This window comes from Xylocopa sonorina, chromosome 5 (genome assembly GCF_050948175.1).
Source record: "Xylocopa sonorina isolate GNS202 chromosome 5, iyXylSono1_principal, whole genome shotgun sequence".
In the NCBI taxonomy this organism is placed as follows: domain Eukaryota; kingdom Metazoa; phylum Arthropoda; class Insecta; order Hymenoptera; family Apidae; genus Xylocopa; species Xylocopa sonorina.
Window position 1 is genome coordinate 13,840,984 of NC_135197.1, and position 26,345 is coordinate 13,867,328.

Sequence of the window (26,345 nt, forward strand, 5' to 3'; positions counted from 1 at the left end):
TGTAATATCTAGTTCGGTAGTGATATGATTCAAACAACGTTCACATTTTAAACATTGACATTATATATTCGTAATATCGCATAATTACAGAAATACGTGTGAGACTACATTTGGTTAAAGAAAGATAGTACAAAGAAAAGTTACGGATCATTTTAATAGTATTCCGTTTACTTTTTTTCAAATATGGTTTGTAAATCGCGCAATAAATTTTTTGCTAGATGCCATTCAAATAATATAAATTCTAACTTTACTACTTTAGCACTTACACTCAATTAAACGCAACGTAAGTTTATTACAGAAAGCAGTTTTCAGCTTTAAACGTATACAAAATTAAATAAACTATGTATGTATGTATGTATATTACAACTTCGTTATCCAAACATCAACTCTGTAATACATGTCTTGCATCTTTTTCGATTACGATATATTATTATCGGCTTGAAATATTTTATTTCAATGCATGTTTACAAAATCTTGTCGAGGTAAAGACATTTCAAAGCATTAAATAATAATAATTATTATGATATATTTAATTAGTACGTGCTTCTGAGAAAAATGGGCAAATTTGTGTTCCATCGTAGCGATTCATCACGGAATTAGACGCGAACATCACTGACATGAAAATGCTATTACACTCTAGGCAAATGGAATTTGAAATACCTTCTGTTTTACAAATAATTAAAAACAAGTAGGTGAATAAATATTTCCAAAAAACATTGCACTATACGTATATAAAGGCAAAGCAATAATTCTAAGAATATCGTTTGCCCATTTCCGTGTATAAATTCATTGTTATAATGTTTAGTAGATATCGCGTTTTTCAACTTTTAAAAGTATTAATTCAAAGCAGTGGATGTAAGAACAGCGACTCCTCTCTCGTAGAAACTATGAGGATCTTGACTAGGAGCAATGTTTAGATCAACGGTAAATAATAATTCGGTACGTGTGCTGTTTAGATAAACCGGTAAAGACAATTTGCCCTTCCGTACATCGTCAGTGGCAGATCGTATCCATCTCAACATGGTAACTGGTAAATCGGTCATTATAGTTGAAGTTAAATACAGCTGATTATCTTTACACTGTGCTCCTTGCAATTTAAGGCCGGTTACAGCAAACGAACAATCGTCCGTTGCAATGTTGTCAGCATCCCCGATGGTCACGTCTAGCTGAAGTTCCTCTAACGACCAGCTGTTTGCTTGTGCTATGCATTGTCTCGTTGCCGTAACATATGCTTCAGGATTCAGCAGACCACCGAGCCAAACAGGAAAACTCTGAAACAGATAGAGTTGCAACGTCGTACTTGTAATATACATGTAAATAATTTAACTTAACAAGAGAATTGATGGAACGAACTTTAATTTCTTTAGCTCCTCCTTGAGATACTAGTCGTGAAACCTCTTGTAACTGTGATACTCTGTGACTAAAGTCTGTTATCCACTGTATAACGGTACATCCTCTTGGTACAGTGTATCGTCTCCAACCACCTGGTAAAATACCTTTTACCAGCTCCGACAACATGGTTCGATGATAATTGGTTTGTTTCTTTTTACCCTACGAAGAAAATAAGGGAAAATATATTACTGGATCGTCTTAAAGGACCATGGAATGTAGATTGATTTCAAACAAAAATAATCTACATTAACAGAGTTACAGTCTTGCTAATGTAAGATGAGAAATACCTGACAAATCAAGACAACGTCTTCCAGGTCGTGAATCACATCTTGCAACAATTTAGCACCGCTGTTAACCTCCCTCTCAAAATATCTATAGAGGGGATCCTTTATATTCTCCACTGTCCTCTTTAATGTTGGTAGATTTTTCGGAAGTAATTGTAACCACGTTGATGCTGAATTATGCAATGTTCTCATCCACGACGGACGACCGTCAGCCTCCGCTTCCCTAGGTGTATCCAATGACTCCTCGTTCGAATATGCTAGCTCATCTTCATCTTCTAGTTGCTGCATCTTCAGTAATTTGGACACCAAGTCCGTTCCTCTGGTCGTGAGTAGCACTTTTTCCGCATTATTCGGTAGGCCAAGCCAAGACGGTGTTTGCCTGTCAGATAACGACTCGATCCATTTGAGGAAATGATCACGCCTGGTACCATCCGGCATAGTGATGTGCCGTTGACCACCTTGTAAGCCGTCGATGTTAGCAACCAATGCAAAATCGGTTTCGAATGACCGCGGGGTAAAAAGTTTTCGAAGGAACGATGCCAAAAGACGCTGGTCAAAATCGTTGTCAATTTTCCCACCGTATATGCATTGAGAAAGCAGCGTCACTAACGCATCCCAAGGTACCTTCTCCGGTGGTAAATTAGTTCTGCCCATAGCAGTGGTCTCGATCCAGGTGTCTAGAGTGTCACAGGCTACTCTCAAATCGCTCTCGTTGAATTCATAATGTTTCGCCCAGCCTAACGGGGCATAACGAAGACGCTCTTGAACGATAGCATGGAACCATGCTAGCAAAAAGTAGAGACGCGCTCTTTCATTCGGCGCCTTCATCATCCGTGATGCCGGCACGGTGCTAAACGTTCGCAATAAGTTCGCTCTAATTCCAGGTGGTGGTTCGAAAACGAATATCCTACCGGCTCTTAATAGATTAACCGGTACCTTAGGATTAATCTCCATGGTCAAAAATAGTCTGAAACTAGCATGTGGCTGCAGGCTGTGCAATTTCTTTTCAAGTTGTACCAACCACTGCGGCGCTAAGTGGACATTCTTCAGTAATACCCATCTACCGGCTTTAACGGCCATGTTTATTGCTCTATCGGCTTGATTGAATCCTTCTGCAGATCCTATCGCGATGCTAGCTATCTGTTTACCCGATTCAGCTGCCAGATCATCGACTCGACCAGAGGCATCGAAGCCTGGTACCGAACAGAGCAAAGCAGGCACGGTTGCTTTCAGTTCATTCTCGACAACGGAAGCAAAGTCGAGTTCTGACTCCGCTGCGGCCATGAAAGACTCTCCCAAGGCCGAAGTGACGACCAAAGATGCAGCAGCGATCACACGATCCGGTCGGAATGCTTGAATTATCAATAACTGGTGCATAGCTGTTCCGGTTGGGGTCAACGTTTTCTCTTCATCCCAAAGCTTTGGTACACATGTCTCAGGAGTTGGTGATTGTAACCACGCATTAAATTCTGAATTTTCTTGAATTTTTTCAGCCAATTTTTTGAAAGCCGGCAGCCGAAGGCTCAGCCGCATCATAGCTTCTTGTTGTTCTGAACTCAAATTAGGCAAAACAGGCCCTCGTATATTCAATACACCTTCCTTTCCCCGCAAGAAAAATGTAAATTCACTGTCGTAAGTAAATTCTGTTACGATACCTTTCAAATGTATTCTGCACAACAGCAATGCAAATGTTAGTCTATCCGTATGCAACATTCCACGGGCAACGCGTTCGTAACAAGCAGAAAACAAATCGCTTGTAATGACAGACAGTCTTTGCGTATGATCTGATATATTGGACAATCTTGGGTTTTGAGATAACACAGATGTGAATACGTCTAAGAACATTTTCAGAGAATACTGATACAAGAAATGCACTTGATTCAAACTGTCCATTGTAAAGTACATATTCGAACATGCCTGAGACAAGGGCATGTATTGTTGAGAGACCGTTTCAATTTCTGCTATTACTTTATCCGTTTCTTCAACTTTCTTACTAATATCAGCCGCTTCCTGTTTCAAAGTCTCAAGAGTAGTTATCACAGAATCGTCGTCAAGAATTTTTCCTTTGGCATCGTTCAATGCTTGCAGCAAAGACTTCTCGAGCTGTCTGAGTCGTAAATGGAATTCACCTTGTAATTTCAATAAATCGGACCTCTTCTCGTCGATGTCAGGACGTTCGGCCTTTAGAACTTGATTTAAGCATTGACTTTGCAGAGAGCTCCTTGTAACGGTGAAGTTAACAAAAGTAACGCGGGAACAAATGTCTGGTGGGAATTCTACCGTTGGATCTCTGGTTGATAAGAAGATAACGAAAGATGGCGAAAGATCGATATCTTGATCTCCTAGCGTGATCAACACGCGACCACCGGTCCTCCTTAATTCTCTATTTAGCACCGGATTTAATATTGGATCGTAATTCTCAACATCCTGTACCAGTAAAGGATTACCGAAACGTAAAGCGCTCTCCAAGTTCTTTCTGAACGAGTCGTCCAAGAAACTAGTCTTCGTAATCTTTCGGTCTTTAAATTCATTCATTATAAATTCAGTAGCTTGCCCGGATGGATCGATAATTAGTGGATATCTGTTAAATCGTTTCAACATAATAGCATTCTCGGTGCATAGATCATCCGTTGGTAGAGCGTTAGCTTGCCACCTCAAACGTTCGTCGGGATTCGAAAGGTATTCCGTTCTCGCAATATCCGGTCGGAATTGCAGATTTGCATGTTGCAAATGTTGGCACCAGGTGCTGAACAAATTTTGCCGATACTGGAAAGGAGTAATGTCGTTAGTTTGTCAACTACGAGATAGCCACGATTACCGACTAGCCACTACTACCCGAATACCTACATGTTGATCGAAATATCCAGCGTAGGCTAGAAAAGCGGACGATAAAAGAACATCGCCGATAATCGTGGACATTTGACTTTTAAACGTTTCGCTGGTTGCTTCCCAACGTTCTCTTTCAATCACCAATGATTTTAATAACGCGATAGAACGGTCCACTTTAGCTTGTACGCTTTCTAGATCAGCTTTAATGGCTTGCGCCTGAGAAATCAGCTGAGCATATTCTTCCTTGTACGAAGCTATACTTTGTTCTAACTGGGCAATCAAGTTTTTCACTTCTTCGCCCTTTTGTTTGTTCGTTTCAGCTTGTCGTTCTAACGAATGGAGTTCATCTCTTAAAGGCTCTACACGTTTCAACATATCTGCATATTCAATCTGAAAGTTTGAAATCATACATTTTTAATAATGCTTTTCTGTTAATACAGACGAAACTATCTTTTTCTTACCTGTGCAGTGGCCCATTTAACGAGGGGTCCGCAAGCCATACTGGCCCGATTAACTTTCTCAAAATTGTAGTCAGGATTACTTAAATAACGACTCTTCATTTTTTCTCTCACCTCGTCGCTAAATAAATATTTCAAAATAATCCGTTAAATAAAAAGTTTACTACGTCCGATGGATAGTAAATCGGTTTTCACAACTTTAGCTAACAGTTTAGTGTACCACATTATACACATCGTTTTGGTTAGTAACAAGTTTGTCAATTGTCGTTCACATGCTCCAAGTTGTGCTTTGTGAATGTTGTCGAATATTTAATTAAGTAAGTTTGAGATCAGCAAGCACAGAGATTAGTTGTACATACATTATTACAACAAATATTAGTGTTATGCATTTTTGTTTTGGACATTCGTGGAAAAATTGATTCCCTTTGTTTTCTCTTCAGAGATTATTCGCATCAAGGAACCGTGATCGCTGATCCCTTGATCAAAATATTAAACCATTTATCAAGGTAGAACAAACAATGAAAGCATGCTTACGTAATATCCTCAGTACTGAAATTAGAGACAATAGTATTGATAAAATTGTCTCTCATGATGACAGCGCGGATAGATTTCCAGTCACTGGCATTTTCACCGAGCAACAAGCAGATAGACTCCAATGCAACCTTCACGATCGCCGGCGGATTCGCCATGGACCGAACTTCGACTAAATGTTGTTTCTTTATCGATTTCACCGCTATACGAAAAACGAAACGATTTTATATAGTACAGAGAAAATAAAGTGCAGGCAAGTGCAATTAGACCAGTTATGACAATGTTACGTGTAAAGAAAGCTCCACGAGCAGGTTGCGCATCATTTTAGCCGGCCTATAGAAAGTTAGAGATACAGAAAAAAAAAAAAAGACAAAACACGATATATTTTATTTACACAGTATTTAACACAGTATTCGTGTATCATGTCACGTCCTTATAATGTTGTTGCCCGGAGATATTTAACAATTGGTAAATTTAGTTTTCAAGCAAAATATTCTACCTACAGCCAACGAATTCCATAGTTCTCTTTCTTCTTATAAGAACGCATAATGTATACGTATTGTGAGTATCAGATTCTATTCAGCCAAAAGACATGACATGTATGTATATATACGTGAAGCGGTTATGGAATTGTATCAGCCTTGGTTTAATTCCCACGCTAATACTGAACATTCAGCACAGATCCAGAATCATTTCTTACGTTATTTCCTCCGTGTTGAAGTTGACGATGGTCGGTATGAAGCTATCCTTCATAATGATAGTACGAATCTGTTTCCAATCGGTAGCATTTTCCTCGAGTAACAGGCATATAGACTCTAAAGCTAGCTTTACGATGCTTGGAGGATTTGCCATTGACCGAATTTCGACTAGATACTGTCGTTTAATCCCCTTGACAGCTACACTCATTGCAAACGTTTCAGCACAAGGCGCGTCGTGTGTCTCACGCGATTAAATTATAGTATAGGTAAGCAACGATTGCGCTTGTGTATCGAAAATACAACAATATCGTTTGCAATCGTCAAAAACAATTACCGTAATATACCACTTACCGTTTTGTGCATCGATGACAGCCGGTTCAACCTGTGCCAAGTCAGCCATAACATCGTCCCTCTTCTGATTAATAGCCACTGTTTGTACCGCCAATTGTTGTTGAATCTCTTGACTTTGCACCTTTTTCTTTTCCGCTTCCTGCTGATCTTTAACCATTTGCCGCAACTTGGCATTTGCGGCATCGTTCTTCGCTTGCAACTCCTGTACGCATGGGTTTTATGTAAGATTAACGCAAGTAGAAAGAAAGAAAAAAAGTCGACAGGGAAAAGTGTGCGATCTTACCTCAGATTTGATGGCTAAACTTTTCTGCATTTCTTCCACTTGCTCTACGGTCTCCGCGATTTTACTCAAACCGACGTTCAAATGCAACTGCTGCTCCTCTAAATCGCTTCTTTTCTCTTGATATAATTTTACAAAATGATTAATGAAGTCCAAATAATGTCGGGGAGTAATAGCCATCGTTCTGCCGCTTCGTTTCGCGAGTCTGGTGTTAGCTTTGTGTAACGTTTGGTGTACATAAACGCAAGCGTTTATTACAGCGTCCCTGTGAGATGGCTGCGATGGAATCAGCGAGCAAACCGAGGGGAAGAAATCTGGACTCTTCCACGAGGGCCTTTCCAAATCCACACGGCTGGTAAACTCTTTGCCAACTTGGAAAAGTGCGTTGTCCGACCAATCACCAAACCAATTCAATACGCATCTATTGAACAGTGCTGGCGATGTCGCAGCTCGATCTTTAAGACCATCCGTGCTGGGGTTCATTGTAAACACAACGTGTAAATTTTTCATAACTTGACCGGTAAACCATTTATACAATTCTTCGTTCGAATCTAACATGAGACCTTCGCGTTGTGCCCCTTCTTTGCATTGCGTCATAAGTGTAGTATACTCGTCACCTTCGAACAAACCAGGCACTTCTCCATTCGCAAGCAAAGTATTCATGCGCTCAAGGAAGCCAGAATCCAAAACGTTCGATTCGTCAAGAATAAACGCTATTTTCTCATCTTTACAACCAGATCGTCTCAACACTTGTCGCAAATCTTCATCAAAATCTTCACCGGTGTATTTATTATGAACCTTGGCCATGAAATAAACAACAATTATACGCGATCGAGGATTTTGTTTTAAACACATGCACGCACGTAATTGAATGTAACTTGATATACCTTTATTTGGAAAATGGACAAACCATTCATCCAAGCTACGAATCTGGACAGAGTTGTCTTGCCAGCTCCAGAAACACCAATAAGTAATAAGTGTCCCTGAGGCTGACGGAAAATTCTGTCAATCCGTAAAACATGCTCAAGAACTTCGTCAAAAAGTACTAAAGGTACATCCAATTCTTCCTCGTAAAATACTTTCAATCTTGCTCTAACGTAATCACGTAATTCTTGCCTATTGACTGGTACATAATCCTTAGATAACCAATTGCTATAGAGAATGGGCCTAGTCAACGCTTTCTCCTTATCAACGCCCATAAAGTGTTTCATCGCGACTGTGTCGATGTTCTTGTTGGTCCAAGCTCTCTCAGAATCTTCCACGAGTCTGTCTTGGAAGAGACGCAGAGCCTCGTGTGCCCATAATCGTACCAGACCCTCGACCGACAAACTGTCAAGGGGTCTGATAGCTTCACAGATTCCGCGTACCCAACGCGTCATTTCACGCGGAGAGTATACGTAATGTGGTTGCATGTCTTGAGTGAATCTTTCTTGCGAGGCTAGGTAAAATTCTACCATTGCATTTGTCAGAGGCTCTGCGTAACCCCTCAATGACGGTGTTAACCTGAGAGTGAGAAAATTCCGAGGGTTTACTCTTTATTCGACGATCAGAAATAACAGGAAAATCAGTGATGACATCAGTCAACAGTGATGACGTTCTTACCTAAGCATGGCGCGTGTAAATGTACCATAAATTTGCTTCAAAGATGTTTCCCCTGGATAATCGACATATATTACCGGGACGTGTCGCAAGAATCTGTGACTGAGAGGCTTTCTACCAGGATCTGTCGGTGGATTACAAGCACCAACAAACTGAATTCTTTCCAAAGTGACCCAGGCTTGATCGCTAGTCCGATAGAAACCCCTGTGTTCAACCAATTGTCTCAGAAACGAGATTACACGTTGCGTTCCGTAGTTATCCATGTCGGGCAAATTAATTTCATCGCAAAATAGAACCAGCCACTTGCCCAATTGTACCGGAGAAAGTACAACACCGTTCGGTGTTTTACGATACTCGCAATAATGGTCAAAAGTTTTTAACAGCAATTCTGGTGTTGTGGCGGAAGAGAAGTTTAACCCAACGACTTCCATGTCAGGCAAAGCTCGCAAAGCGGAGAATAACGTCATGGTTTTACCTGAACCCGGTGGTCCGCAAAGCACTGTAAAAATGAAATTACGCTCGAGATGATGCTCGTTATAACCGTTTACATTATATTACCTATTGGTTTGTGCTCCGCTAACCAAGTGTAGAGTAGGCTTTCGTGTCTTACAGTATCCAAGGTAGGTACAACGATATCTGGACTAGCAACTTTATGCGTTTCGACTTCGATCTGTGGAACTTTATTACTCCAAGGTAACCACTCTCCGTGAATGCTTACCTCGAAATCAATGATAGGTATATTGCTCTGCGTCGGCAGAGGTATAGTCGTGATAGACCTAACGAAATCTCCTAAATCAGATCTGACTTTCAGCTTCGCGTCTCCAGCAAAACTCCACAGTAACGCGTATACCAAACACTTCGGCATATAGCGTTCCAGTTGTTCACTTGGCAAAGGAAAATCGGTGTGCGAATGATTGTATTGCAAAACATTCCGCACAGCTTGGTTTAACATGGAGAATAAAGAGCTTAACGCTCGTAAACGTGTGAAATCCATTATGTGCTCTTGTTTCATAGCATATTCTAAGCATCTCACCACCAGTCCGTCTGGAGCGAAATAGCTCTGTAAAATGCTAGCAACCTCTCTTTGCACCGATAACGCAGGGGACAGTGTATCATCTTTCTCTGTTGCCTTTTTGCCAAGATTATCCTCTTCTCCATCTTCGAGCGGAATGTTTCTTAAACGCAGCATGTAGTTTTCGAATATCATCTCTGTGGAAAGGACATCTTCGGAGAACCAGACCATACCACAACGCGAGACGGTGGCCAACGTGGCATATTTCAGGTCTTGCACTTCAAACATAACTCTCACGTTTGGTGGTAAACTTAAACGTTCGCCGTTCGGTAATGTAAGCAGTTTATTATCATCTAGTACGGAATTTAAATTTTCAACCCATTCCGGATCAACATCGCCATCAAATATAATCCACTGTCGTTTGTTGATCTCGCCTCTCACATTATCTATAATTTTTCTAAGAATGTGCGTGAAAAGACCATCTGTCCATTCGCGTGTATTTGGATCTAGTACACCGTACAATGTCTCTTTGCTAATCGCTTTTGGATCGATTACATGAGCAACACCCTCTATTCCTTCGAATCTTTCCAAAGCTTTTAACAATACCTTCCACGCTGTCGTTTTCCCCGAACCACTTGGGCCAACCATCATCAATCCATGATTCAAATTACAAATTTGGTAAAGTTGCAATACCTAGATGGAAATATTCAATTGTAAAAATAGTAGACTATTAGCTAAAAGAGAAATGATAATATCATTGCGAATTTACAAAATAGTATCAATATCATTTATTGAATTAAAAGATATCGACCATGCAATGCTAATCACCGTTTAATTTTTGTCTCACCTTTTCTACCCAGGTCTCACCGACTATTTCCTGGGACGCATACGATAAACAATTCAATAATTAGGAAGACATGGTTTATCATACGTAACATGTTTTCAGAAGAAACAAAATTTTTTTCTCACTTTACTTATTCTACCTTTTTTGTCATGCTATTATTTCTAATAATGAAACGATAGAATAATGCAAGTGATGATTATTTACAATGCATTACGTTCTGACACTTTTATTACCTTTTCCTGCCAAGCTCCACCTTGCTCGTCACCTTCGCCGCACACCAGATACTCTTCCATGCACACCTTCCTAATCTGATCTTTCAGTCCTACAGATATAAAGATCATCACATTTTATTTGTGGTACTCGAAAGGCAAAAAGGACACGTGTAACAATTTTAATGAAACGATTACCTTTCATTTCAGCACGCGTATAATTCACATTCGGGAATACGTCGTTAAGTAAACTGAATAACAGTGGGATATCCTCGGCGACTAGTTTTGGTACCATTGTCTCACAGACGGATTGAATAAGAATTTCTTGCTCTGGTAAATTTTCAGCGATCGAAGCTTCATCGATATTAGTTTCACCTCGATTCTGCATACCTTCCTTAATTTTTTGAATTCGATCGCGTTTAACGTTTCCAGCGGAAATAAGTACGGATTTAAGCGCTCGAAGTCCAAAGTCATAGTGGGATTGATTGGACAGTTGTTCGTCGCATAGTCTGTGAACGATGATACGTGAAACGTTATCATCGGAAAAGAAAATTTCTCTAGAGAACGTAAATGAGAACGTGAAAAAACTCACTTGAAGAATGGTACGATCTTGCATGCTAATTTTTCAGCCGATCTAAATCCTTGACTGAAAAGCATGACTTCGGCAATTAACTGTCTATCCGGAGTAGTCATGGCCAGTGATCTGAAGAGTTTCTTTAAATTATCAGGAAGATTGGATCGTCCAGCATACCCCGGATTCATTGTAATAAAGATTGCCATGTCCGTAGATACTTTAACTTGTTTTCCCACTAATTCTACACAGAGCATTCCTTCTTTCTTCCCTTCCATCTGACTTTTCAATGCCTCTTGAATGGTTTGCACTTGTTGAGAGACAGCTGAAAGCATACGCTCCTCGAGACGATTAAATTCATCGAAGCAGCCCCATGCCCCCACTTGGCAAAGACCAACAAATATACGACCCATAGCCTGGAAATCGAATGTTTCGTCGCAATTGAACACCAATACGAATCTTCCAAGTTGATGGCCAAGCGCTTTAACCGACTCCGTTTTTCCTGTTCCAGCCGGTCCAAATGGAGACCCTCCAAGCCGAGCTTCTAAAGCCTGAGTCATTGTTAAGTAACACCTATCGGTTAAAGGTGTTTGTACCAATCTATCTTGCACCCCTAAGTATTCGAATCCGTAGAAAAATTTCGCATTTGCCATATGTATTGTCAGCTGTTGTAAAACTTCGGTTTGTCTTGGATCGAAGTAAAATCTCATCTCGCATAGCCATTCGAATGCTTTCGGATTTGAAACTTTGTTTGCGATTAATCTCCTGGTTACCGTCCGTTTGTGGACGAATTCGTTGATTAAATGTTCTAATTTTTTCCGCCTTAACGATGGTTGCTCTTCGAGAACGGAATCTGCTAAAACATTTAACGTACCCTCGACCTGTAGTAGTACTCTCTCTAACGGATTTTTACTTGGATCGTTTTGCGATTCGTGCAGCGCGGCTTCGACATCTTCTGACCATAAAATCTGAGCAGCCAGAACTATAATCTGCGCCTGATAATTGTCACACCATGTCATAAACGCTTGAGAATTAATATTCCCATCTTTGAATTGTTTAATATCTTGCACTGCTCTCGCAAGGCTTGACGCCAACGTAACTCTCATCTCTTTTTCTACAAGCGTCAACCATTCGTTAATTTTTGGATGATCGACAGTGGATACCGGATTTTGGAAAAGTACTTCTTCCCCTTCGCGAGAGGCGATACCAGTAATAACAGTATTGTCATCGTTCAAGAGAATAGCTGCAACACCGGCAAACATTTTCTTGAAATGTTTCTGTAATCTCGCGATGTTCTTACTATTGCCAATGATTTCCAATAAATCTTCATCGCCGACGAAGTAAAATCGCGGGAACGACGTACGTTCTCTTTCAAGGTATTCCCCTAAAGCTTTCTGTATTTTTCCAAGTAAATCTGCCAAACGTTCAAGTGCCCTTTGTACACCAGGAATGTTTAGGACGTCCATAACCATCGGCGATTTCGAGACTTTTTTCATTAGACCAAGAAACTCGGAGCTGATACTTTGGAATCGAGATGTTTCAACGGGCAGTAAAGTTTTGATATCAGCACTGCCCGAAAAAATGCCTTCCAAGTAAACCCAACGTCGCTGAACATCTATCCATACATCGAATAACGCGTTGATTCTATTCAACTTTTCTTCCCAAGTTAATGCCTCTTCCTCGAATACCTTATAATATGGTGAGAGTTTCATGGCAGCCACTGAATTAATGTGCTCTTTAACCTTATTGAAAAGATCATCCCAACCACGGATCAATCTACATTTGTTTTGGTAATTTATTAAATCCAATTCGTAAGTTTGCCAAGACTCGCGAACTTGCTTTAAGAATTCTTCTAATGCCATTTCACCTTGCGCAACCAAAATAATGTCCTTTACTATTCCCTCGTTCTTCTGTAAGTTTACATCCCAAACTTGACCAAGGGTAAGTTCACTCAATACCCAATTTACTCGTAATTGCTTCGTTAATTGTTTCCAATGTCTCTCCTTCAGCGCATCGGATTTCAATTCCACGATTAACATATTAACTTTAGTGTAACTTTGCAGCATTTTCTTAACATATTCGTACGATGAATACTGTCTCAATCTAGCCGGTAGTTCTTTCAGTTGTGCCATCATGGCGTCTAACTGTTGGCGTAATTTTCTTGGCTGCACGGATAACCATGGTTTCTCCCGGGTATCATCGATTTGGGCCCATATTTTCGACAATTCTGACCAAACTCCTCTCAAATCTTGAAGTTCTTCGAATACCACTTGCATTCTATCCTCGCTAGTCGATATTGCTCCCGGTTCTTGTAATTCTAAAGCTTCTTTAGCCTTTGCCACATTGTCTCGTTCTTCTTTTAATCTAGCAAATTTACTTTCGAACAATTGTAACTGCTGCAGCGCATCGTCTGGTCTTAAATGACCCTCGACCGGTTTACCTCTTTCCCAATCGCTCAGAAAATCGGTAGTTCTTATTTCGACTGCCTTATCTTCCGCCACAATTTTCATTTGCAACGACGCAACCTGTGTCTGTATACTTGTATCTTTCCTTTTAATTATTTCATTAAATGCACCCCATTCACCCTCTATGTTATCTACGTGTAGCCACGACGAAGGGAATTGGAATCTTTGACGTTCCAATATCCTTTGACCTTCCCGATAAATGTCGACTTGCTTCTCCCACGCTTTCATTTTACGTTTCAAAGATTGAACATAAGTGATAAACCCAACTGCATCCGAGGTACTAGCAGCTTCGATGGACTGTTGTTCTAAATCGCTTCTGGATTTTGATACCTGCGCATGGAAACTTGCCATTTCATTGCCAAGAAGAGTTCCGAATTTACCTAGCGTTTCTTTGTGCCACGAATCGTATTTCAATGATACTTTACTTTGTACTTTAGCAAAATCAATAATAACAGGACCGAATTCGCGTCTGGTATCTGACGTATCAAACGTAGCTCTAGTCTTTTTAATGTCATTCAAACATTTCATCCACAAGTTTATATTTTCTCCCAATTTCCCATATAAATTATCTGGTTGTAAATCCCAAAGAGCTTGGTAACGCAACCATTGATCTACATAATCGGCAATATCCTTCATCTTGGATTCAACAGCTTCATAAGCTGCCTCCAGAGGTTGCTTACCATTGGGTAACTTGGTAAGCAAATTTCTGTAAGTTCCCGATTCAGGTTTATCTAATCCTACTTGATATCTCGAACTTTGAAGTCGAACTTGAGAAGTGACAATCGCTTGCCACGCGAATAACTGTTGCATTATTTGGAATCTTGCATCTTCGATACTGGGATATAGATACATCGTCTGATTTGTTATACGCACTTCGTGTATTTGATTCTGAATCTTTGGATCGCCACCAGGTTTATGAGTAGGCTGAGAAGGTGCATCCGTATCCATGCTTAGATCTACTTCTTTCTTTTGACCAGTAAGCGCGTCAGTCCATGCTTTTATTCCAGCTTCTAACCTGGCTGCTAAATTCTTTTCTACTTCTTCGTCAAGCCTAGACACCCAGATGGTTAAATTCGAATAATTTTTTAACGATAACTCGTCCACAGCCTTTTGAATTTTTGAAAGTATATCGGCAAATGTGTTCGCCGAATAGGGACACGTTTCAAGAGATCGAACATCAACATCCAATTGTTCTTCGACCACCACAAGGTCTTCTACTTTCTCTTGAAATGAAACAACAGCATCGGAAAGACGTTGCACGTACTGATCTAGTTTATAACTCTCCCAAATCAGAGCAATTCCCTAAATTAAAAAATTATACGCAGTTGCAGTTGATGTTAAAAGTATTAGAACTTTTATTATACGATTAAAACTTACCTCGGAAATAAGTGACAATACATCGTTGCGCATCCCAGCAACCAACGGTATGATACTTGCTTTATCTTCGATCTGAGAAGAAAAATCAAAATTATGAAGCAGAATTAGAAGAAAAAAAAAACAAGTACATTATTAGTCATCATACCAATACAGTTTTACGACATAAATTACAATTTACCATTCAATAATGTACAGACAAGAAGAAGGCGAACTAAAAGTTTTACATGTTCATAGCTTATGCTAAGAAATTATACGATAATTTTCGTTTACGTTCGATGATATGCATAATACAGAAACGGAGAAATACAAAACATATGACTATATTAATTACAAGCAAATCTCTTTTCTAATGCGCGGACAGCCAAACTTTCCAAATTAATTTATTCATCGCATAATGCAGATTTTATAGAACGAAGGGTATGAAATAGAAACTATATTCATTTATGATAGTTTCTATAATTTTTGTAAACGATTCAGAAGCCAACGAAATTAGATAAATTAAAAAAACTTTATTGAAGGATGGAAAGTGAAAAGACTTGTCTTTCCTCGAATTCCCGAACATTCAACGATCAACCTACGTATACTTGTACTTTAACTGATCACGTATATTAGTAATTTCTTACGATTTTTCAATTTACTAAAATAAAAAAAATTGTATCATTTTGCAGTAAAAATTTGTCTACGAGAACTAAGCAGGCATACAATAATAATTTGCAATTATAGGCAAGATGCATAATTCCTGAAAGCATCATGTATGACTACCTTCAGTGCGGGGCAGTGAGGACTCCGATTGGTAAGCTAAAAATATTGGACATCCAAGGAATTAGAAATATCAATATTGCTAATATGTATTTCTAACCTGGTTCTATTCCCTATCATTCTGTCTAGCCTTTTATATGTATTTTCAATGACTATATTATCATCACAAAATAAATGATCATAAAATTTCTTTTAAATGATACATCAATCTGCAGACTCGTGTAAATCTTTCGGATAAGATGGTACAACAAACTTACCTTCTCGAGCGTTCTCTCGTAAGTTCTGATGCTTTCGATCAAACTGATGGCGAAAGGGTACAACTGATTCGCTTGATGCGCTCTATTCACGATTGGTAATGGGACACGGAAACCGAGATTTCTCAAATTTCTCACTTCCTTCGATAATGTAATAATCTCGGGGAGAAAATTCACTTTCAATTTTAATACATTGCCACGACCTGTTCGCGATCGTACGTTTTCTATTGTGAAAATCCGTCCGGTTACACCGAGGTTTCTCTGTTGTACTTTACGCGCCCAATCATCGAAAATATCCTGGGTCAATAATTTCATACGAAAACTATCTCCATCGGCTTTCAGTTTTTGACCCTCGATGTGACTTTCCCATCCCTTACCTGCGGTAAAGAATAAGAAGTGAAACTCTACACAGGTATGTGTAACAATTTTAATACATACCTAAAACATCTTCAACGCGTTTTAAGTACATGGTAAGTTGATAATCTATTTGTTTAACCCAGATAATAGAGCCAGCAACAGGTGGCAAGTCTCTTACTATACTCATTTTGCAACATTTGCTTTGGGCGTACTGAACCTGAATTAGTACGTATACGATTAATCATTAATTAATGTTAATAGGCGAGATTGAAATTTCTTTTTTCCAGATCTCTTAAACTTCCGTACCTTAAACTTTTCGTGCAATGCCTCAATGTCATCCTTTACTCTTTGTATCAGTTGCGTTTGGTATTCTCTGATAGCACCTCGAATGTGTGGCCTTACAAAAAGTGCGTTAAAACGCGAGAAAATTCGGAACATTTCATTTGCGTTCTTCGCGGTACCCAATTGGTCTCGAAGATGCGCTGTTATTCTCGCTTCGACTCTTTCGATTCGTTCTTCGTATCTACAGACAGCAGCTTTCCAAGACTCGACACCTTCTTTAGTAATATCCAGACAATCGATTTCTTTTACATTTTCGTATGCCAAATTTACTTCGCTAATAGCATTTGCGTCTGCCGCGTCTAAAGCGAATTCGATCTTAACGTTATCGTTATCCGGATTCTCCATTGCGGTGTTATTGTTATTTTGACGTACGGTAGGTCTAAGTACACGAACGATTACCGTCCTAAGCTGTTCGTGTTGCCGGCGGAAATTCCGCATTTGCTCCATTCTAGTCTGTAACTTTTTATGCGCTGGCGAGACTCTCCATACCATTTTCATGTGCTCTTCGCGTTTTTTCTTAACGATATCCCTTAGCAATCCGGTCAATTTCTCATATTCATCGTCCCACGTGTTGAACACTTCGAAACATTGTTCCATAACTTTTTCAAATTCATCGAACGGAATGTGCATTAATCTTCTTGTACCTAACACTTTAAGAAGCTGCTGGCCTAGATCTCTAGAAATAGCTTCTATCAATCTCAGTACTCTTTGAACGGGATACTTTGTGCTTCTAATTTTTCTTAAGTGCATAAATATTTGTTGCACGCTAGTTCTTATTCTTTCAAGTTCCGTAGCCGATAATAAATCATTGATCGGAAAATCTTTCATTAATGGATTATAATCATTGACGGTAGCCAATGCTTGTTGCAGGCCGGTATCTATATCGAAGCTGACCGTTGCGTGAAATCTTTTCCCGTGCTTAAGTATATCAAGGGTCAAGGTAATTTCTATACTCTCTCGTTTCTCTTGTATTCGATGCAATGCCCTTTCCAAGTTCAACCAGAAAGATATTTCTTGTAAAGCGGTACCAGATTCTGGGTCACGATTCAATTTAGTAACCTGTAAAGAAGTTGGTACGAAATGAATAACATATACGAGACCATAAAATTTATAAGAACGTTACCTTTTGAATTTCTTTTATCCATCTGTTAACACCATTCTGTAACTGGTTCAGGAATGTTGAATCTTCGACTTTGTCACCAAAATCGGCAACTTTTGGCTTACGATTTTCTTCTGTGCATTGTTTGATTACTTGCGCGACGAGTGGATGAATTTGCAATGAAATCTCGGGAATATCTATGTTTTGTTGTAGATGCAACAGACCCATTTCGAGTTCAGCTATTTTCTTCTCAACGGATGGTGCCATTTTGTCGCCGTCTCTGTCTGCACGACCTGTCTCTTTCACGTAACTTTTAAAATACGGAGCCATAGTTTTACTTATCGCGTGCAGGGTCTCGTACGGTGGCCCATCCGAGAAGGTAACTAATCGTAACTGCGAATGAATAGATTTATCTGCTTCGATCACTGCTCCGCGTTTAGTTAAAACTAAGGAGGCCATTTTAGGACTAGTAAAATGTATCTCATTTGATATATAAAAAACGGCATTTTCTTTCTCTTCATCCGCCTCATTGTTGTCTTCCTCTGAAAATTGAATAACGAATAATAAATTTAATTGAAATAAAGACTAAATGTTTTTCCTTAGAAAATCTTTTGATATTCGTTACACGTGGTTAATCGATATGTTAGCATATACGTAGTATGAAATAAAATATAATTAGATATACGAAGTAAAAAACTATTCAGATTTATTTAATGAAATAAAATTAATTTCGTAATCGTATGAAAGATGACGATGTACCGGCATATATCTATTCGCGAGAGATTGATCTGTTGAAAAAAAATACATATTTTGGAGATATCGTCACGACAAAGAGTGCGACATAATAACGCAATTACGAATATCGATTACGTTAACGTATGAGTCATATCGGTGTGGGAAATTGAAATGCGGCGGACGACAAACGGCGCATTTAAATTTCTCTTCGGGATACGTTTCCTATCGCGGCATAATGTACCGTTGTATGAAAAAACTGCAATGGAGGATATGCGAGGACAAAGTGCAAAATCTCCGGCGTTTCTATTCAAATTGTTTCGATTACCGTTATCGCGAGCGAATTCGCATACCTTTGCTAGAACTTCTTTGTATGTAAAGCGCCCACACCTGAGAGTCGCCTAAGAATTTTCTGACACATTCTTGGTTGCTCTTGTCTTCAAGGGCGGAATTGAACGCGGATGGTACCACATCTTCGTCGGGTAAGAGGACCGTAACGGCCTTTCTTAAATAATTGGCAAATGCCGAATACGACACGACTGTAACGATCTGAGACTCCGGGGACGGTTCCCCAGAGCCGTCCAAGGAGTCACCCATCCTACGTTATAATCAATATCGCAAAATCGTTGCGGTCTTGAGCGAGCGGGTGATCGGTCGACCCCCCCGCTCTAGGATAAACTGTCACACGAGTAATGACCAGCTACGCTAACCAAGACTAAGCATAGACTATGTTTCTGCCACAGGATCTATCTACCTACCTACCTACTCCCTATTTTATCCACCGCTTTGGCTAGTTTTCATGTCGCTCTACGGTTCGTTTTAAATGAAATCTCCAAATTTTAAGACCTATTTTTATGTATACATTCGTTACAATACGTCTCGATTCATCTTTCATCGATTAGTCATTATTTACTTAAAGTATTATCAAAATTCTAAAGTTCTGTTGCCTCCGTTCTATCTGTATTCTGGCAACTTGCAAAAACTCTAAACTGTAAAAATTTAATTACATTTTTAATTTTAAACTAATTCAATCGGTGAATTGAATATACGTAAACTTGATACCATTTTTATACGTTCCCAATTTAAGAGTATAATAATATAGTTACATTGTTTGATTGATTTTGACCTTTCACTATTGCCATTATTTTAACTCGTAGATAGTTTAAGCGCATCATTTCCGACGTATGTTTTTAGGTAAGCACATAATTTTACGTTAGCATGCATATTAAATATATAACACATACATATAGTATGCGCAGGCGTGTGTGAACTATGAAGCACGGAAAGGGTGGTTGAGAACAGCAGGTGTAGAATTCTTAGTGATTTTAACGGAAATATCAATAGGAAAGAAATTAATAGATTTAATTTTATAATATTTTCTAGGAATTAAAAAATACTGTTTTAATACTGTCAGCGTAACGCATGCAATTACAGGTTTATGTAGAATAATCGCATTTTGCACCGGCTCATACCGCGTAACTAACCGAATCGATTCACCTTACGTTTATACTATATAATGGAAGCTTTAATACCCGTAATAAATAAATTACAAGATGTATTCAACACTGTTGGCGCTGACGCAATACAATTACCTCAAATCGTAGTACTTGGTACACAGGTCAGTTGATACCATTTGAATCATTTCAACTTTTATAATTGTAGCCTCTGTTTAAATTTTTTTTACCTTAGACTCGTAAAAGCGCCGCGCACTTAGATTAATCAATAATTGCTATCGTTACATTTACTGAATCATTTTATCAACTCGCCAGTAACAGAATGTGATGTTTTGTTTTTTAGAGTTCAGGAAAATCATCTGTAATTGAAAGTTTAGTTGGACGATCTTTCTTGCCACGTGGTACTGGTATAGTCACTAGACGTCCTCTGATATTACAATTAGTTTATACACCCAAAGACGATCGCGAACATAGAAATGCAGAAAATGGAACGTTGGATCTTGATGAATGGGGCACATTTTTACACACAAAGAATAGAGTTTTTACAGATTTCAATGAAATTCGTAAAGAAATTGAATCGGAGACGGTCCGTATGGCTGGATCTAACAAAGGAATTTGTCCTGAACCGATTAATTTAAAGATATACTCAACTTCGGTTGTCAATCTAACTCTCATAGATCTTCCGGGTATCACAAAGGTGCCGGTCGGTGACCAGCCAGAGGATATAGAGAGTCAAATACGCCAACTTGTATTAAAGTACATATGTAATCCTAATTCTATTATATTGGCTGTTGTTACTGCAAACACAGACATGGCTACGAGCGAAAGTTTGAAACTTAGCAAGGATGTTGATCCAGATGGAAGGCGAACCTTGGCTGTTGTTACTAAACTGGATCTCATGGACGCTGGTAGTTTCTTGTATTATTATTATTGTTATTATTATTATTATTATTATTATTATTATTATTAATTAGTACACTTCAGTACATTTTTGTACATCATTATTATATTAGCATTTCATTTATCGTATACATTATTCTAGGAACTGATGCTATAGATATATTATGTGGAAGAGTCATTCCTGTCAAGTTGGGAATCATTGGAGTAGTCAATCGTTCTCAACAAGATATAATGAATAATAAGAGTATTCAAGATGCATTAAAGGACGAAGCTGCTTTTTTGCAGCGCAGATACCCCACTTTGGCAAATAGAAATGGGACGCCTTATTTAGCCAAGACTTTAAATCGTTTACTCATGCATCATATTCGGGATTGTCTTCCAGAATTGAAGGTAATAACATGGATTTTAAATAGTGAAAGTTTATGGTACATAGCTAGAAAAAAAAAGACTACAGTAAACGTGATTTGGTAGAACTTATATTTTTTAAAAAACAGACAAGAGTAAATGTGATGGTATCACAATTTCAAACCCTACTTAATTCGTACGGTGAAGATGTTGGCGACAAGAGTCAAACTTTGCTTCAAATCATTACCAAATTTGCGAGCAGTTATTGCTCTACGATCGAAGGAACAGCTAGAAATATAGAAACAACAGAATTGTGCGGTGGTGCTCGAATTTGTTACATATTTCACGAAACTTTCGGGAAGACATTGGATTCTATACACCCGCTGGCGGGTCTCACAAAGATGGATATTTTAACGGCTATACGAAACGCAACTGGTCCAAGACCAGCTTTATTTATACCAGAAGTTTCTTTCGAGCTATTAGTTAAGCGACAAATTCGAAGGCTCGAGGAACCGTCTTTACGATGCGTAGAACTAGTACACGAAGAAATGCAAAGAATTATACAGCACTGTGGTACCGAAGTACAACAAGAAATGTTGCGTTTTCCAAAGTTGCACGAGCGTATCGTTGATGTTGTAACGCACTTATTGCGTCGGCGTTTACCACCTACTAACCAAATGGTGGAAAATTTGGTTGCTATAGAGTTAGCATATATTAATACTAAGCATCCAGACTTTCATAAAGACGCGGCTCTTGTATCGTCTTTATTAAAAAATGCCGATACGGATCATGTAAAACAGAACAGACGACTTCCTTCCACTACAAACGCCACATCGAGTCCTGCAATTCCAAATTCTGAAACAGTATGTAGTTATTAATAATATTCGTAGTCTCTTCTAGAATATGTTCAACGTAATAGCATCTCGTTACATGTTATATTTGTACATTTCTATACACCTGAAAACGATGGAATTAATCATTTTCTGTCTAATTCAAATATATAACATTCCAAGTGTCTACTGATCAGTCTGTTCAGTGTGTCGTGTAATTAAACACATGAAATGTTCCTAACAGAGTGTAAAATCAGTTAATAGTCAAGACGAAGTGACATCTTTTTCCGAGCAGAGCAAGGATCAACAAGGACATCAAATGGCGATAGGTAATTGGTTGTTAAATAATCTAGTACCGCAAGGAAGATCCAATTCGACTAGTTCGATTGACGGTTCCCCAGTAAAAAATCGGGAGAGCAGCACTTCTCCTCATCCACATGCTAGTCCAATTCCATTGATTGAGGTACAAAAATCATCACCGCAACAAAAACCTGTAAATCTACTGCCAGAGGTACCGGCGCAAACACCTCGCAAACTGAGCGAACGAGAACAACGAGACTGTGATGTGATTGGTATGAATAGATAATATATAGTAGATGATACATTTATCCGGATATAAACACTTTAATTTGCTTGATTATGTATATATACATAAATATTAATAAATAAATAAATATATATATGTATATATTACGTTTTACAGAAAGATTAATAAAATCATACTTTTATATTGTAAGAAAGTCTATACAGGATAGCGTACCAAAAGCTGTCATGCACTTCCTAGTCAACTATGTAAAAGATAACTTACAAAGCGAGCTCGTGACACATTTATATAAATCAGATCACGCTAATGTTCTTTTAAATGAGAGCGAACACGTTGCCGTTAGGCGTAAAGAAGCGGCAGATATGCTAAAGGTATACTTATAGAGATATCAATTTTTTATGAAATTTTATATGAAATTTTTCATCGGTTTAAATGTTTGTTGCAGGCACTAACGCAAGCTGGTCATATAATTAGTGAAATTCGGGAAACGCACATGTGGTAACTGAATTTACGCATTATTCACAGTTTTTAGTTCAATTTAGACATTTTCGCGGTTTAATAATTTAAACTGACGATAAAAGCCACGTGTATGAACGAAATCACTGTGTATATAGTTTGGATTTTTTGTGCGAGCAATGTTTATAACTACAACAATAATTTTTCAGTTTTACGCATTTTTTTTTTAATTTCATTTTATAGACATAAAATAATATAATACCGTAACGTACCGCAACATCTATAGCAAACGTCGATCAAAGTAATATCATTAATAATGATGGTGTTTATGCCTCGAATTGAACTTCAGAAGCCTTATCAAATTTATGCAACTGTCCAATTTTTTATATCGGAAACACCAACTTGCGAAATGTAAAAGCAAGTGAAAATGATTGTGAATGCAGTGCAGTTTGTTATTTCTTTTTTTCTAATATTTTGCTCTGCATGAAAAAAATGGAAACACGAGTAGTATATATTCAATGCAAAGATTAAACGATCTTGTTTTTACGAGTACTTGTGATTATAGATCCTAAGCCACGTGTATGTCTTTACCTACATCTATGCGCATATATGTGTATTATACGTACATTAATTAGTATCTTTGTTGAAATATTGTTATTGAGAAGTACAGCCAAACGCATTGTAACATTGGATAATACATTGTTGTGTTTTGATAGTTTCCATATTGGGTGCAGCAAAAAATTTTTCAATAAACTGTATATGCTCAAGCAACCGAGGCAGAGCCTGTTCGTAATGGCCTTCGTACATTTTCGATATTGCATACAATCTCTTCTCTACCGATTGTTTTAATTGACTTTTTATTTTATTCATATCAATTTTCTCAGTACACTTGGGGCATTGTTTGCTCGGTATAGTCTGGGCATTTTTATCGTTTAATGCGATTACTGCAATCACTTCTGAACATACTCGGCACTTGATATTCATTGTTTCGGGTGAGGGGTATTGCCAATTATGTGTGCAAGCTTCGCATGCGCACAGAAAACAATACTTTTTCCATAGATATTCGCGTCTCGATAATCTACCCTCGGCAAACCAGTGTGATCCATAACAGTCAAGAATTTCGGTACCCTTACCGACAAATCGCAATGTTCTTACTACAACTATACCTACAAGAAAAATTATTTAAAGTAATTCATATCATTGTATATTGTACATAACAGATCATTTGTATTTTAAAGTAATATCTTTTACCTGACGGATAAGAATGACGAACGACGTTTGGATAACAACTATGATTTACAAGACTAACAGAAGGATAAATTGCACCACCTACATTTCTCGGTTCCCAAACATGCGTTTTTTTATCATATATATTTTCTACAATCTCATAAGCATTGCAATTAATTGCCTGCAAGTAATGCAACACTGCTACAGCCAAGGAGATGAAGGTTTCTTTCAAGCAAACAACATCCATTTTACTCAAGACAAAAGTGAAGCACTTTGCCAAAAATATCGCCTCGACAGCGCGAACAAGATTAATGCTAGGTTCTATCTTCGTGCAATTAGTTTCTAAATTTAATATAGCACGATAATTACGAGGATCACCGTAAACCGAGCACATCGTTTCTGTATCGTTGGATCTTTCGTTTATAGGTGTAATATGATGAAGGAAATTGTCGTTCAAACAAGGAATTTCACTTCCTCCTGTATTCTTATTAATTTGTTCAATGTTGGAAGATAAAAATCCTGAAATGATCATTCTATAAGCTAATAATAAGTGCGAAGTGTGACGTTCCGTTTGTTCAGAATCATTTCCATTGAAAGCATCGAATATGAAACATTCGTACTGATGATAAGTTTGCCACGCTTCTTTGCGACACTTTTCCGAACAGAAAGATACCTGTACAGAAGTACAAACTACTTATTTACATTTCAATAAACAATATATGGATATGTCAATGGAATAAAAGTAAATTAAGAGGAAAAAATAAAAAGAAACTATTTATGTTACGAACTGTTTGACAAAAGTGGCAAGGAATCTTAACACTGTCATTCGATGTAAGAGTAGCATGACAATGTAAACAATTCCTGTCGAGTGCTTCTTTATTTGTACAGTACGCAAATGGTGATTCGACGATGAGAACAGTCCCTGCTCTGATGTTTTTGTTAGCTACAAGGTGACGACCTCGTTTCTCGTCGTATTGTAATGTCACGGCATCGGAACAGTTTTTAAGAACTGGATGTTGTTTACCAGCAACAGTAGGCGCTGCTGGTGTACGAGTTATCAACAACGAGCTGTTCCTCGAACAAACACTTACATTCCCGTTACATTTTTTACGCGATCTTCTATCCTGAGAAGACAATATTTTTAAATTTTTCGAGCATTCCTGTTCCAATTGGATGCATGCTTTTCTACGCTCCAAGAAATCATTCATACTCTCGGTTGTCTTATCGTATAGGTTGTCAGGAAGTGCAAGCATGCATTCGCAATACTTGAGGCATTTTACGAAAGCTTTCGAATTATACCAGTACTGTGCGCAATCTAAAAGCGCATTCAGGAACAATCTACTAGTCACACTGGCCGTAAACAGTGTTTCTGTAAGGATACTACATCTATTTGTATCTTCGTGAAGTATTCCATCCTTAGCTATTGTACCACGACTTTTCTCGTAAAGTTCCGCCGCTTTAATGTCATCCTTACCCCTGTACGATTCAACAATTTTTACATTACGAATATACGGTACATCTATGAGAGCCTTTATCATTCCTTCCCTGTCTTCATTTTTGGATAATTCCTTGAAATTGTCTGCATACGATCCAGCGGTTGCAGCGTCATAAGCAGTTTTAAAAAATTCGCCAAAATTTATGCACCTACGAAAAATGAACATTTCATTGTATGAAACATACGATTCTTGTATAACTTCAACAGCGGTATGCGTATAGCCAACTAACTTTAATTTAGATTTCTAAATTTACCAAATGTAAGTTAATCGAAGACTAGAATAGTTGGAGCAATGGCTTTCAATTTTCACACCTATTACTATACACTTATAATATATTTGATCGTACAATGTATTTTAACGATTCAATTTGTATCCGTTTTATCCAATTCGTATCCGTATCTATTTACACGGTTATTGATATTGTCAGATGTATAAAGTCGAGGAAATCCAAATATGTAAATCATCCTTCTCTATTATATAATTGGAATCATGAGAGATTATTCGCTTACCTTTTTGTAACAGACATGATTTTTATAAATGATCAATATATTGCATAATTATTACATTAGCACTCGCATGTTTATCGCTGCCGATACAAGACAAGACGAATGAGCTGTGACGAATTCTAAAATTAGATATTAGATTTTTCT

At 38.3% G+C, this 26,345-nt stretch overlaps 3 protein-coding genes across 14 annotated transcripts; 1 reads left to right on the forward strand and 2 right to left on the reverse strand.

Annotated features, from left to right (window-relative positions):
• Positions 1 to 39: 39 nt before the first annotated feature.
• Dhc64c (dynein heavy chain, cytoplasmic) lies at positions 40 to 19,141 on the reverse strand. Of its 8 annotated transcripts, none has more exons than XM_076894714.1 (22): positions 18,797 to 19,141; positions 17,736 to 18,253; positions 16,577 to 17,671; positions 16,352 to 16,487; positions 15,917 to 16,290; positions 15,663 to 15,698; positions 14,901 to 14,972; positions 11,080 to 14,825; positions 10,686 to 10,996; positions 10,512 to 10,600; positions 10,282 to 10,311; positions 8,981 to 10,127; positions 8,426 to 8,921; positions 7,711 to 8,326; positions 6,827 to 7,621; positions 6,544 to 6,745; positions 6,195 to 6,390; positions 4,967 to 5,084; positions 4,524 to 4,895; positions 1,680 to 4,442; positions 1,354 to 1,551; positions 40 to 1,271 (listed from the first exon to the last, which is right to left on the reverse strand). In XM_076894714.1, the coding sequence occupies exons 1-22, from the start codon at positions 19,038 to 19,040 to the stop codon at positions 837 to 839; spliced, it is 13,989 nt and encodes a 4,662-aa protein (XP_076750829.1). In that variant the 5' UTR covers positions 19,041 to 19,141; the 3' UTR covers positions 40 to 836. The 8 variants fall into 8 exon arrangements, with proteins under 8 accessions (XP_076750829.1, XP_076750827.1, XP_076750833.1 ...); XM_076894712.1 differs by lacking the exon at positions 6,195 to 6,390 and adding an exon at positions 5,498 to 5,696 and having other exon boundaries at positions 18,797 to 19,140; XM_076894718.1 differs by lacking the exon at positions 15,663 to 15,698.
• A 577-nt stretch (positions 19,142 to 19,718) lies between these two features.
• Drp1 (dynamin related protein 1) lies at positions 19,719 to 23,743 on the forward strand. Of its 5 annotated transcripts, none has more exons than XM_076894752.1 (8): positions 19,820 to 20,061; positions 20,241 to 20,805; positions 20,940 to 21,187; positions 21,292 to 22,005; positions 22,217 to 22,301; positions 22,374 to 22,544; positions 22,676 to 22,887; positions 22,962 to 23,743. In XM_076894752.1, exons 1-8 carry the CDS (start codon positions 19,960 to 19,962, stop codon positions 23,016 to 23,018), a joined length of 2,154 nt encoding a protein of 717 aa, XP_076750867.1. In that variant the 5' UTR covers positions 19,820 to 19,959; the 3' UTR covers positions 23,019 to 23,743. The 5 variants fall into 5 exon arrangements, with proteins under 5 accessions (XP_076750869.1, XP_076750867.1, XP_076750868.1 ...); XM_076894753.1 differs by having other exon boundaries at positions 22,268 to 22,301; XM_076894754.1 differs by lacking the exon at positions 19,820 to 20,061 and adding an exon at positions 19,719 to 19,748 and having other exon boundaries at positions 22,217 to 22,544.
• LOC143423421 (protein-lysine N-methyltransferase SMYD4) lies at positions 23,600 to 26,341 on the reverse strand. The gene is made up of 4 exons (XM_076894760.1): positions 26,205 to 26,341; positions 24,988 to 25,843; positions 24,224 to 24,872; positions 23,600 to 24,138 (listed from the first exon to the last, which is right to left on the reverse strand). The coding sequence occupies exons 1-4, from the start codon at positions 26,219 to 26,221 to the stop codon at positions 23,627 to 23,629; spliced, it is 2,034 nt and encodes a 677-aa protein (XP_076750875.1). The 5' UTR covers positions 26,222 to 26,341; the 3' UTR covers positions 23,600 to 23,626.
• Between the last annotated feature and the right edge of the window lie 4 nt (positions 26,342 to 26,345).

Excerpts from the sequence above, each read along its gene's own strand:
- LOC143423421 (XM_076894760.1), bottom strand. Across the intron at positions 24,873-24,987 it reads CTTGCCACTTTTGTCAAACA|GTATCTTTCTGTTCGGAAAA; the intron begins GTTCGTAACATA and ends ACTTCTGTACAG. Across the intron at positions 24,139-24,223 it reads TCGTCATTCTTATCCGTCAG|GTATAGTTGTAGTAAGAACA; the intron begins GTAAAAGATATT and ends TTTTTCTTGTAG.
- Dhc64c (XM_076894712.1), bottom strand. The coding sequence starts at position 19,040 with ATGGGTGACTCCTTGGACGGCTCTGGGGAACCGTCCCCGGAGTCTCAG. Across the intron at positions 10,128-10,281 it reads GTGAGACCTGGGTAGAAAAG|GTATTGCAACTTTACCAAAT; the intron begins GTGAGACAAAAA and ends ATTTCCATCTAG. Across the intron at positions 5,085-5,497 it reads TTCAGTACTGAGGATATTAC|CGACGAGGTGAGAGAAAAAA; the intron begins GTAAGCATGCTT and ends ATATTTATTTAG.
- Drp1 (XM_076894749.1), top strand. The coding sequence starts at position 19,960 with ATGGAAGCTTTAATACCCGTAATAAATAAATTACAAGATGTATTCAAC. Across the intron at positions 20,806-20,939 it reads ACTGGATCTCATGGACGCTG|GAACTGATGCTATAGATATA; the intron begins GTAGTTTCTTGT and ends ACATTATTCTAG. Across the intron at positions 22,545-22,675 it reads ACGAGACTGTGATGTGATTG|AAAGATTAATAAAATCATAC; the intron begins GTATGAATAGAT and ends TACGTTTTACAG.